Source organism: Panthera leo, chromosome F3 (genome assembly GCF_018350215.1).
Source record: "Panthera leo isolate Ple1 chromosome F3, P.leo_Ple1_pat1.1, whole genome shotgun sequence".
NCBI classification, from domain to species: domain Eukaryota; kingdom Metazoa; phylum Chordata; class Mammalia; order Carnivora; family Felidae; genus Panthera; species Panthera leo.
In genome coordinates this window covers 57,309,118-57,321,359 of record NC_056696.1, presented here as the reverse complement: position 1 = coordinate 57,321,359, position 12,242 = coordinate 57,309,118, and the positions used below count along the sequence as shown (strand labels likewise).

General features: G+C 36.2%; 1 protein-coding gene across 1 annotated transcript in view; it reads right to left on the bottom strand.

The window, feature by feature from the left end:
* Positions 1 to 12,242, bottom strand: part of IARS2 (isoleucyl-tRNA synthetase 2, mitochondrial) — a 69,552-nt gene that overhangs the window by 23,055 nt on the left and 34,255 nt on the right. Inside the window, exons 13-14 of the mRNA XM_042924604.1 lie at positions 3,117 to 3,219; positions 2,180 to 2,273 (exon numbers count right to left, since the gene is read on the bottom strand). Coding sequence (XP_042780538.1) covers positions 2,180 to 2,273; positions 3,117 to 3,219 — 197 coding nt within the window. The remainder of the gene's footprint in view (positions 1 to 2,179; positions 2,274 to 3,116; positions 3,220 to 12,242) is intronic.

Genomic DNA, 12,242 nt, shown 5'->3' with positions numbered 1-12,242 from the left:
AAATTCATCTTGTTGAACATCAACAGGTACTGATGAACACTAAGTAGCTCAATTAAACTCAAAAGTAAGTTGATTTTAGTTTGCAGTAATGTACTCTGAGGGAAATACGCAGACGTTGAATCATTTATTAGAATTAATGTAAGCATTTGAGAATGGAAAGTAAAATACCCTTCTTGAAAAAGACTTCTCCCTCTTGTTCTTTCTCTCTTTTAAGGAAAGTTTGTTTTATGGATTCTCAAACCGTGAATTCACTATTATCTTGGCTCTTTCCCACTTCATTCTTTCTCCCTGTCTTTTGAAAATTTTCTTATCAAAAAAGAATAAAAGCTCAGAGGTAAATAGGATAAAATATAAGCCAATTAATCTAATTCTTTGACTAACCTCACACCATGTTTGACTGATTTAGAGGAAGAGGAGGAGGAATATGACAGCTCAGTGAAAAAGGAGAAATTACAGTCTAAAATTAGTCTTGTGCATTTATCTGTGAAGGTAGCTTATTTAAGTTCTGGCGGCCTCTATGCAGGCAACATACAAGTTTAAATGACAAATCAGTTCTCTTTCTTCGAATTAATTATCTAAATATGACACCTACTGCTTAGGTGTAATTCTACCACTAACTTCATTTAATAAACTATTTCTTTCCCAAGTATTTAGTTAAAAACATCATCAACTAGAAGGAACGTGACTATTACCAGCACCACTGGCAGCACAGCACAGACGGGTTTTAACGAGCTTTCATGCAGTTTCACAAGGTCTCTAAGTAGAACACGACCTTGCTGTGTGGAGTAACGTGAAACCACTTCTGAAATTAAACTGCAACAACGCTCGAAGCAGCCATTCATACCAAGGCCAAAAAAGTTAATGAACTTTGAAATATATCATATAAATGATTTTGCACATGGCACACTTTTGCTGAAATTCACGATGCTGCCCCAATGTGGTAGGAGATACGGAACTCTTCTTCCTATTTATAACACTACTTCTACCTACCTCATGTAGTGGTCCTTGCCTATATTTTCAGTATAATTGAGGGAAACAAAGTAATTGAACTTGCAGTATTTTCTCTTAGGTGTGGTGGGAGAAACTTATGAAATAGTAATTCTGAAAATTATTAAAAACTGTAAAAGATTTTATTAATATGTAATTTATACTAGTCATTATGAATTACTATTTGTATTTTAGCTGTAATATAGAGGAAACATGAATTTACATGGATTAATTTCCTAGGCTACTAGAAGGGGACAAATGATCATATTTACCTACCAGGAATCAGATATATGTCCTCTCAATAGTGAGGCCCAGTACCAAAAGGATATGTCAAGTCACACTTGGGGACAATCCCTCTCAATCCCGTAATAATGGCCAGCTGCAAAGATAAGTTACTTTCCCACATTCTCTCGCTCCAGAAAGCAAGATCTCTTGGGCCCAGGGTGGCGCTTAGCAGCAATGTGAAGAAGCATCTGATTCATCCTCGTTCCTGTCTTTAACCTCACGGAGATGATGGGCTTTGCTCTTTGTTTTCCCTCTGGTGTTCGCCTGGTGTGCTTAAGGATATCCTCTTAAGCTGCTACACACAACCTCCAATGTGTGCCTTCTCCTACTTCTCCCTGCTACTGCCCACCAGGTCTCTCCCTTCTCACAGTGTGCCCTGTGAGTGAGTGTAACATTAGTCAGCTGCCTGTGTGGAGGGGGGAAGAGCTGTGAAATGACAAGGTCGTATAAGAAAAATAAGAACCAGAGATCAGGGTACCTGATTTCTGGTCTGAGACTAACTAAACTATGTAACCATCACCTAATTTGGCTCTAATCTAATCTCATTTCCTCTTCTGAAAAAGGATGGGAGTCAGACCGTTTCAATGACTTCTAAATGTTACAGAGCTAATGCCTTGGGTTGCTAAGTGTGTCAAGAAGAGCTGGTTGAGAGGAGGAAGAAACGTCCGTTTTTATCTACCTTGTGTATTGTGGGTCTATATAAAATTTCATTTGGAAAAACAAACAAATTTAGACATCATTGGATTAAATGATCTCCAAGAGCCCTTCCAGATCTAAAATCGTATCATGGCAGGAGATTTTCTCCCAAATAAAAAAAAAATACTCCCAGATTATAGATTTCTTCTGAGTGACTTTTATGTATTTTCAAAACTGCTTGACTGGTATATAATCTACTGTTTAAAATTACCTGGAAGAACACAAGACCATGAAGTTCCACTATCGAACCAGATGTCCAAGATATCCTGACCAGGCACATACTCCAAGGCATCAGGACCACCGACCTAGTAAGATAACGTGAAAACATTTTAATTATGCAAAGATAACAATGTACACAATAAAAAAGCAAAAAGAAAAAGTCTTAAGAAAATAAAAGGATGGGGAACCAGGGTGGCTCAGTTAGTTAAGTACCCAACTCTTGATTTTGGCTCAGGTCACGATCTCATGGTTCATGAGACTAAGCCCCGCTTTGGGCTTTACGCGGACACAGCAAGGAGCCTACTTGGAATTCTCTCTCCCACTCTCTCTGCCCCTCCCCCACTCTCTCTCAAAATAAATAAACTTAAAAAAAAAATAAGAGAATCAAATGCTTACAACCATTAAATTCACATTTTAAAATGAAATTTCAAACATTTCTAAGTATTTTGCAATTTAGTACAACTGCCTCATTTGTATGTGAAAGTGATTGTGGCCACTTGATTCTACACTTACTAACATAAAGTGTTTTCACTTCCTGAAATGATCTCCTAACTTGGATTCTGTTCATGTGTGATGGAATCAGCCAACTCCAGTGCAGATCCGACAAAACCCTGATGTACCAAGTTAGGCACCGCTCTCTCATGGTCAACACCTACATCCACTTAGTCAACTAAACCCGCTAAAAATCAATCTTGGCCCTCAATAAGTAAACAAATAACCCTCATACTCCACTGCTATATTAAACACCAAGCTTCTATGGCTAGGCAAAAACGTCTACTCTCAAACTGCACTGGCTCCTGATTTATAGTGAAATGAACTCATCAACTTTACACGATGACATAAATACTTTTTAACTCTCAAGAATCCCTTGTGTTTTCATGAAGTCATGCAATGCACACGAAGGTTGTTAAATACACACAGAAATTTACCTGAGATAAGACTTCCTGAGGAAGAAGCTGCTCAGGGGGATGAGTCCACCAGACATCGCTGCCATGTTGTTCCACTAGTTTAATAATATGCTCTGTGGTTTGGCTGTTTTAGGTGGGAAAAGGCAGAACTGTTCAATTAACTACAGAGAGTAATAGTGAACATTTAAAAAATAAGAAACAGCTAAAAGAAAAAAAGAAAAACACAGAATAGTTATTTTCCCCTATCCACAGAATATTTTATTCAAAAATATTTATTGAGAACCTCCAGTATCTTAGAGACTGTCCTAGGAACTGGAAATATAGCAGTTGACAAGACAGATAAGATTCCTGCACTAATGGAACTTACACTGTACGATCCGAGATACCTCCCTCAGAATGCCATGTAAATGAAGTAAGACGATGCACAAAAAATGCAGCACAGAGCCTAATATGCAGTAAAAAGCCAGTAAGTGCACATCAAATGAAATTGACCATATCTTTGGGAAGACACACAGTTATAAATTATTTGAAAACTAAACTCGGGAAAATTTATACTACATTTTCTCACAGCAGTAACATACTTTTGATTTATTATCACAGCTTTATCGACGTTACAACTTCCTCTAGTTGCTTTCCATGGGTCAGAGTACATGTAATGGTTAAGAGCATGGACCTTAGAACTAGACAGCTTTGGTTCCATTCCTGGCTCTTCCACTTATTACCTAATGTGACCTTGGGTACAGCACGTAACATTTCTGTATCTGTTTTTAAAATGCAGATAATAATATCATCAAGATGGCTATTAAGGATATTAATTAAGCTTATATATATAAAATGCCTAGGACAATGTCTGGCACATACTAACAAGTATTATATAAGTGTTATTATTCAAACTGATTTTGTGAAGTCAGGTAAATTTAGACAGTAATTAATGTTAACCAATCACCAAAATACAAATCCGTATTAATATTTACAGATTAAGACACACATACAAAAGCTAACTTTTGAATTATGCTCATTTCCACCACATTCCATTAGTTACTAATTCTTAGTAACTAAGAATTAACTACAGGCCCATGAGAGTTAATGGAAATGGAAAGACTAGTGAACGGGAAAAGCTTTACATTCTTTAAAATTGTTTAATGTTTATTTATTTATTTTTGAAAGAGAGCGAGCACACAAGTGGGGGAGAGAGAGAGAGACAGAGACAGAGACAGAGACAGAATCCGAAGCAGGCTCCAGGCTCCAGGCTGTCAGCTCACAGCCCAATACGGGACTCAAACGCATGAACTGTGAGATCCTGACCGAAGTCAAAAATCAAGACTTGGACCTTAACCACAGAGCCACCCAGGTGCCCTGAAGTCATGAGGTTTTATATTCCTGACCCGTTCCTCACTCGGGTTGGATCACATAAGGACAGGTTTCAGAATACTGTTTGGGAAATGTACTTAGGCCAGCATTTCCCAAACCATCTTTGGGGTACACGGAAAACTCCTAAAGTTAACATAGACATACCATGAAATAGTCCACTGTGATCACACAGATTTAGGCAACTCTGATGCTGTGTCCCTCTTTGTAAGTTATGCTGTGAATTAACATATTAAGGATCCTGAGAAGTCCTGAAGCAAATGAACCGATCCCCCTTAATTTAACTCAACGCCCTGAAAAGCTTTACATTCTTAATCTGGATCTGATTCTTATTAATCATGACTATGCAAGGGCAAATCATCTACCTCTTTGGGTCTGAAAATTCACAGACGTGTATGAAAAAATTATTAAATTATTTTAAATTATTAAAAAATTATGAAAGTAAAAATCAAATGGGTATTACAAATTATTTAGATAGGCTCAAAAAATTGAAATTTCAAATACCTAAGTTGGTATGCTAGGAAGGATAGACTGAAAAAGTATAATGTTATCAGCATCTATTTTAAAGAAGTTACAAATAACAAGAATGTTAAAACAGGCACAAGTCCATATTTCTTCTAGTCATACATTTTCGATGGACTTTAACAGTAAAGATAAACTTTTGTGATAGGAGACCATAAAAACTTTGTGCAATACCTAGTTATATGACAATATTTAGTTACATATTACTTTTTTATATAGTTTGCACAGAACATTTTAACAGTTAAGAAAATATGAACATACTATAAAAGAAAACCTAAATAACCTAATGTTATTTTTCTAAAGAAAACCTAAATAACCTAATGTTATTTTTCTAACGAGATACTAGCAAAGTACATTTACACGTACCCAATTATAGTAGACATGATGTTCATACCAATTCTGAAACTGTCATAAAAAAGAATGATTCTAAACATGAGTGTCATTTTGACTCCTTACTTTTACAATGTTATTAGACTAATTTTAGGTAAATGGTAAAATAAAACAGTAAAACCGTTTCAAAATTGTTAGAAATAAACAGGTTAAAAAATAACACAAAACTAAGAGCAAATGGTTCAAGTTTCATATCAATGTAGGAAATACGGTACAGCGTATTAGGATTAATATTAAAATAAAAGCATTTATGTATATACCACACATTGTACTTTTCAAAGCAGTTTACACGCACTTTTTTTAAAAGTTTATTTATTTTTCACACACACACACACACACACACACACACACACACACACACACACACACAGAGTGTGAGTGGGGGAGGGGCAGAGAGAGAAGGAGACACAGAATCCAAAACAGGCTCCAAGCTCTGAGCTGTCAGCACAGAGCGTGACGCGGGACTCGAACTCCCGAACCGTGATTATGACCTGAGCCAAAGTTGGATGCTCAACCGACTGAGCCACCCAGGCGACCCTAAAGCACTATCTAATTGGATTCACAGAAAAACATATTTAGTGGCTCCTGACAGATAAACCCTGTTTCCTGCCTCGGGGTTCCTTAAGTCATGAGCCTAACTAAGTAACACCGGTAATGCCAGGCCTTAAAACTGTCTCCTAAATCATGGTTCGATTCTGTTTTTACTTCTCCATTCAGCTTCTCTAACTCATCTACAAAGACAACCACTGTACCTGTGAATTCACACTCCTATTCTCTTGCCTTGCTAATTAGGCAAAGGCAACAAAGAGTCTTATTACCCATGTGTAATGAAACCCTCAACTGGAGACGAAGTGAGGGAACAGGGCAGTCCCAGGAGATTAGTGTGCTGACAGAACACACACCAAGTCCAAAGACCGGATTCTACCCATGAATTATTAGATACTGATAGGAATACATCATATTATTTTTCTGAGCTTCAGTTTCTGTGAACACTGGAACAGCTGTCAGAAAGAAGGCCATATGAACCTTACAATTATAGATGACGCATATCCATTTTAGGAGACCAAACTCACCTCTAATGTGACCGACAAGTTCTTTTTTTATATCCCTAAATAGATAATTCAATGAGGTTTAGAACTGTAACTAAAAATACCAAACAATAAAGATTCCCATTTTGGAGCAGACAAGTTATTAAGACAACTGTAAAGTCCCCCCAAGTTTAGTCAACTATCTCTAGTCTAAAATTATAGTTTTAATTGTTATATTTTCTTATAAAGATTAGTAATTCGCTCACATAATCTAACTTTTCAGTGTAAGAAGCATTTTATATACACTTTATTTGCAAACATACTTTTTTAAAAAACTCATAAGCCTCTTGCTTCAGTGAGGAGGAAAGTTTGATTTTTTCTTTTAGTTTCCCTAATACTTATTAAAAATGAAAAAAAACACACAATGTCATCTACACTAATGAAAATAATCCAGTAGTAGTCAGTTTTTAAAATCTAATTTCAAAAAAGCTGTCATAAGTAAAACTACACACTTTTAAAAAAATAAACCAATATTTTCCCTCATAACACATGCATATGAATCTGGACCAAAGAATAATTTTTTCAATGTATTCAAAAGAAATATGAAACATTTTATTTTATTTATTTTTTAATGTTTTATTTTTGAGAGAGAGACACACACACACACACACACACACACACACACACACACACACAATGTGTGTGCAGGGGAGGCAGAGAGAGGGAGACAGAGAAACCGAGCTGTCAGCACAGAGCCTGACGCGGGGCTCAAACTCACGAGCCATGGGATCATGACCTGAGCGAAGCTGGATGATTAACAGTCTAAGCCACCCAGGTTCCCCAGGAATATGAAATGTTTTAAAAAGGGAGAGAAGAAGCTCTGCCTCAATAATAGGGCAAATCTCACTGGTATTTAGAGCAAGACTTGCTTCCCTACATCGTGACATATAAAAATATCATGAACCAAATATATTTTAATAAGCATTATGCTCTGCAACTCAGTTCCATCTTGAGATCTTACAACACTATATTACATGTATTTCTGAAAACAGGAAAAGACGCTAAAGACAATTCTGGAGCTCGGGGATAAAAACTGAACAAAATTTATGATAAACAAGAATACAGACGTCAATGACAACACCCTCACAATCCAAACAAATAAAAATTTAAGTGCATGGATTTGGTACCACAAAGTAAGAACTTTCTCTTGATTTGTACTCTGAGTCTCTGAATAATCTTAAAAAACTGTGGCAGAGAGTTTTAAAAACACAAGTTTCAATAAAAATAAACCTACACTGGCAATCTACAGACTTGAGATAACTATCCTAGATTGTAAAATAAAGATAGATTTAACATTAGTTCAAACCAAATCTGGAAGGATAACTTGGAAACAAAACAAAACAAGTGAATGCTACACTAGTGCTTAAAGGTGGTCATTGTCACTAGAATACTGTAGCAAAAACCTAGAACAGTCCAATGTCCTTGGTGGGCTGCACGGATTGGATTTTCATTCAGAGGGAACCAGGCGACCATTAAGAGCTAAGCCAGCATTTTTAATGGCTGTATACTCAGTCTTCCAAAACCAATTTAGATTATTTCTTTCTATCACCATGTTCCTTTATTATCAATATATGAGACACCCTTATATACCTGTCTTCATATAAGAGATGTTCATCTTCTTATTTAAGGATAAATATTTTGGAAGTATAATTTGCTCATAATGAAATTGAAATTATGCTTCAATGAGTTTTTAAAACAATTTTAAACAATATTTGTTTTAAAACAATAAACATATCTTAGTGATAGTGAATATTCTTCAAGAAAAAATACAAGGAAAAGTCAAAATCTGTCTTTGGAAATTTAAGAATTCTTCCCTTGTGTTAATAATATCCTATACTTAAGACAAACACATGGTTAACTTATAACCTAAAGATCAGTATAAATTACTGTTGATAAAAGTGGGTGAAACCACTTATCACTACATAATATATGCTTCCATTTTAATGCTGCATTTCATAAAGCAATAAATCCATCATAAAACTTTGTACTTTATGCAAGGGCCTTATCTAAACACATGTATTACGTGTCCCTCCTTAGGTTTCAACCAGTGAAAATCCACTAGGTTGTATGAGCAACTGAAACACCATCCAATCATTCTGAACTTTGATATCAACTGTGCTGAAGGCTTATTTAGCACATTATCAGAAATTAAGCAGCATTAGGATTACTAAGCAAGGAAGAAACCTGCTGTCATTCCACTGTCTCCTGTGCTTTGTCTTTATTAAAGGAACAATATTAAGGCCTATAAGACAACTTTTCTTCTACAAGTTACTGGAATAAGAATGAGGTAAGAGGCTAAATGTTTCCAATTTATTTACTAAGTTTATAAATTTATTCTAGAACACAGTGAAATGTGAAGCGGGGTGGGGGGGAGATTCTATTTTTAATTTAATCCTACACTTATGTATTATAGGTGACAGGAAACAATTTTGGAGAATTTTTTAATTGAATGATTATAAAATTTTTTCACCAAAAAGGTCATTGTTATATGAGCAAGAGGGAGGGAGAGCCAGCACTCAAAGTGAACTGTAAATTCCTTGACTATTTCTAGTAAATTTCTCATAAGTTCCAGAAATCAAGGGCCAAATTTCCTAAATGCATAGATTATTGTATTAATAGTGAATTGATACAATAATCTGAAACAGAATTTAAAAATTTTTTTTAATGTTTATTTATTTTTGAGAGAGAGAGACAGACAGACAGACAGAACACAAGTAGGGGAGGGGGAGAAAGAGGGAGACCCAGAATCTGAAGCAGGCTCCAAGCTCTGAGCTGTCAGCACACAGCCCAACGTGGGGCGCGAACCCACAAACCATGAGATCATGACTTGAGCTGAAGTCGGAAGCTCAATGGACTGAACCACCCAGCCGCCCCTGAAATAAACAAAATTTAACAACTTCTTTTCCTTCCTAGGTAGCAAATGCTTCTAAATGTTACCTTTGTATTATGTTAAAAAGTATTTGTCTTTATTAACTAGGAGTAGATTTCTACCTAAATTATAATGGCATTCTATTACAGATTCAGAAAAATCAATGATGTTAAGGTCAGAAACACAATTATATCTTGAGCAAATACAAATGTGAATATGAAGTGCAGATGAGAACATTAATTCAAATCAAAGTTAAACATCAGAGTTTCAAATCTACTAGTCTCTAACCTTATTAGCAATGTGAATCAATCAAGATTTTCTTCTGTGAAACAAGTATACTTAAGACTTGAACTTACAGACTTTGGTCCAGAAAAGCAGAAGGAATGTTCTGGTATGCTTACTGGGGTTATCAAGTGTAACAGCAACTCCATGTGGACTGTGTACCAATGTCCAGTGGAGATGCTGTTACTTTTGATGATTACCAACTCACTACAATAGAAAGATCTATCCAAGAAAGACAGAAAATCGTGGTCACTTGATTCTGACTTGATTAAGGAGGAAAAAAGGTAAGCCTTCACGCGGTCTTAAAAAAATTACTTACAAGTAAGTAATTCAGAATTAACATCTATCTTCTTACATTAAGTGCAACGTCACACCAAGGAACCAACAGTGGAGGAAGATTAATCTTGGGTCATCACTCAGAAATCGTGTACAGGAAAATGACCTATGAACTGACAGACAATTTGGCTAAGTCTGTCTGTCATTTCTGTAGGCCAATATTCTGTATATCTCTTCTACTTCAAAATCAGAATTCAACTAATATGATGCAAGCAACACAATGGGAGATGCACAGAAAAAAATCTGCAACATAAGCATGTATCGACTGTAAGTAGAAAATAATACCTGATGAAAATCTGCTTGTGTTTTTCTGACAAAGCTCACATTTATTTCACCTGGCTTAGTGACCAATCGACCTATGTACCGTTTTATTGTCATTATTGTCAAATAAACTAATTTCCTCTTCTTACTAATATACACATATGTCCACCTCCATCACTTCAAGGAAATTCCCTAAAAATCTTGTTCTCTAAACACTAAAAAAACCCCAAAAAACGAGGAACAATGACAACGGCTTATACACATTCCTTAAAAGAAAACTGTACAGTGTGGAATTTTAAATAATACCTGTGTAAACTTATGTCAACTTTAAGGTATTAAGGTATCAGCAGTCTATATCTGACCAAGCTCTCAATTATAAGAACAACATGGGCAACACTATTTAGCCCAAAGAGCCTTAGCTCCAATATGTAATAATACTGACGAAGTCTTACAGTGACCTCCTGGCCTCCAACCTCTAGCTTTTCTTCCTAAAATATACTCTCATTCCTCATGCCTATTTAAGAATTTAAACTGCTTAACCTAGTATTCAAAACTCACTACAATTTGCCCCCACAAACCTCTCTCAGCACTTAACTTTCTAAAACCCCCCTCAACACCGGACAGTCCCATTATGGCTCCTATACATGTGCTATCCTTTCCCTGCTCCACACCCTCAGCTCCTGCTAATTCCTCCACTTGCAAAATACTTTCCTACCTAATCCTCAAGGCCCTACTCAAATGCCGCATCCTCTGTGAAGAAAGCAAATGAGCTGTTTTATGGCGATATTTGCCCAAGGCAGAACCTGCAGTTCTTCCCTGAGCCATGTTGCCATAAGGTGTCAGATTCCCCATGAAACAGTGACAGAATGTATATTTCAAATTGAAAAAGAACTTCTACACAAAAAACACTAAGAACTACCTAATATGTGGCTATCGATGATTAAAACACACAAACAAACAAACCCACTTTAATCAACATTCAAAAAAACCCTGAAACACATGCATTCATAAAAGGACCACCTAAAGAAATACTGATAACATTGACGATGAAAACTAGGAACTTTTTACAAAAATTCTGATGAACCCCAAAGTAGGAACATGCAATTCTACGTCTACAGTCTCTCGAACTCCCTATCATTACTTAGTGGCCTCCATGCCCTCAAAAACCTTATTGGATCTTCAAATGATAAAATGTGAAAATATTTATCAAAATGGGCTCAAACTTTTCACTCATGTTAAAACATAACTTAGTAAAACTTCCATTAACCAGATTAAAACAAATTACTCAGGGGTGCCTGAGTGGCTCAGTCAGCTGAGCATCCAACTCTTGGTTTTGGCTTGGGTCATGATCTCAGTTTGTGAGTTCGAGCCCCACGTCAGGCTCCACGCTGACAGCTCAGAGCCTGCTTGGGATTCTGTGTCTCTCTCTCTCTCTCCCTGTCTCTCCTCCACTCGCACTGTCTCCGTCTCTCTCAAAATAAATAGATTTTAAAAAATTACTCAAAAAAAAAGGAAAACTTAGGATGTATTCTTAAAAGGAATGATTACTATTTCCCTGTCCACATCTGTTAGTAAAAGCTATACTGAATACCGAAAACCTCCCTAATTTACTAGAAGATAAACTAGCCAGACTGTTCCCTCATGAAAAGCAGGGACAATGTCAGTCTATACACTGCCTCGAGAAGAGTCTAGTGTGTGGATTAGGAAAAAAATCTTTCCACTGTTTAAGTTTTTCTACCCTGCATTGTCGACTATGTCCATGTATTATCTTCTCAAAAGAAAAAAAAGAAAAAACCTTAAAGAAAAGAGAAGAAACAGTTGGGAAGGTAATCATCACTAAAATAAACGTTAATTTTGTGCATTTAACTATGTAACAGTTTCTTAAATTTTAAAGGATCTATAAATCATTGTACAATGTCACATCTATTGAAACAGTAGCCTGAAGTAAGAGAGGGACGCTGATTCCTAAAGAAAAACTGCATACCTGGATCCCCTCCTGAACGCTGTTCATCTTTGGATTCCTGACACTGG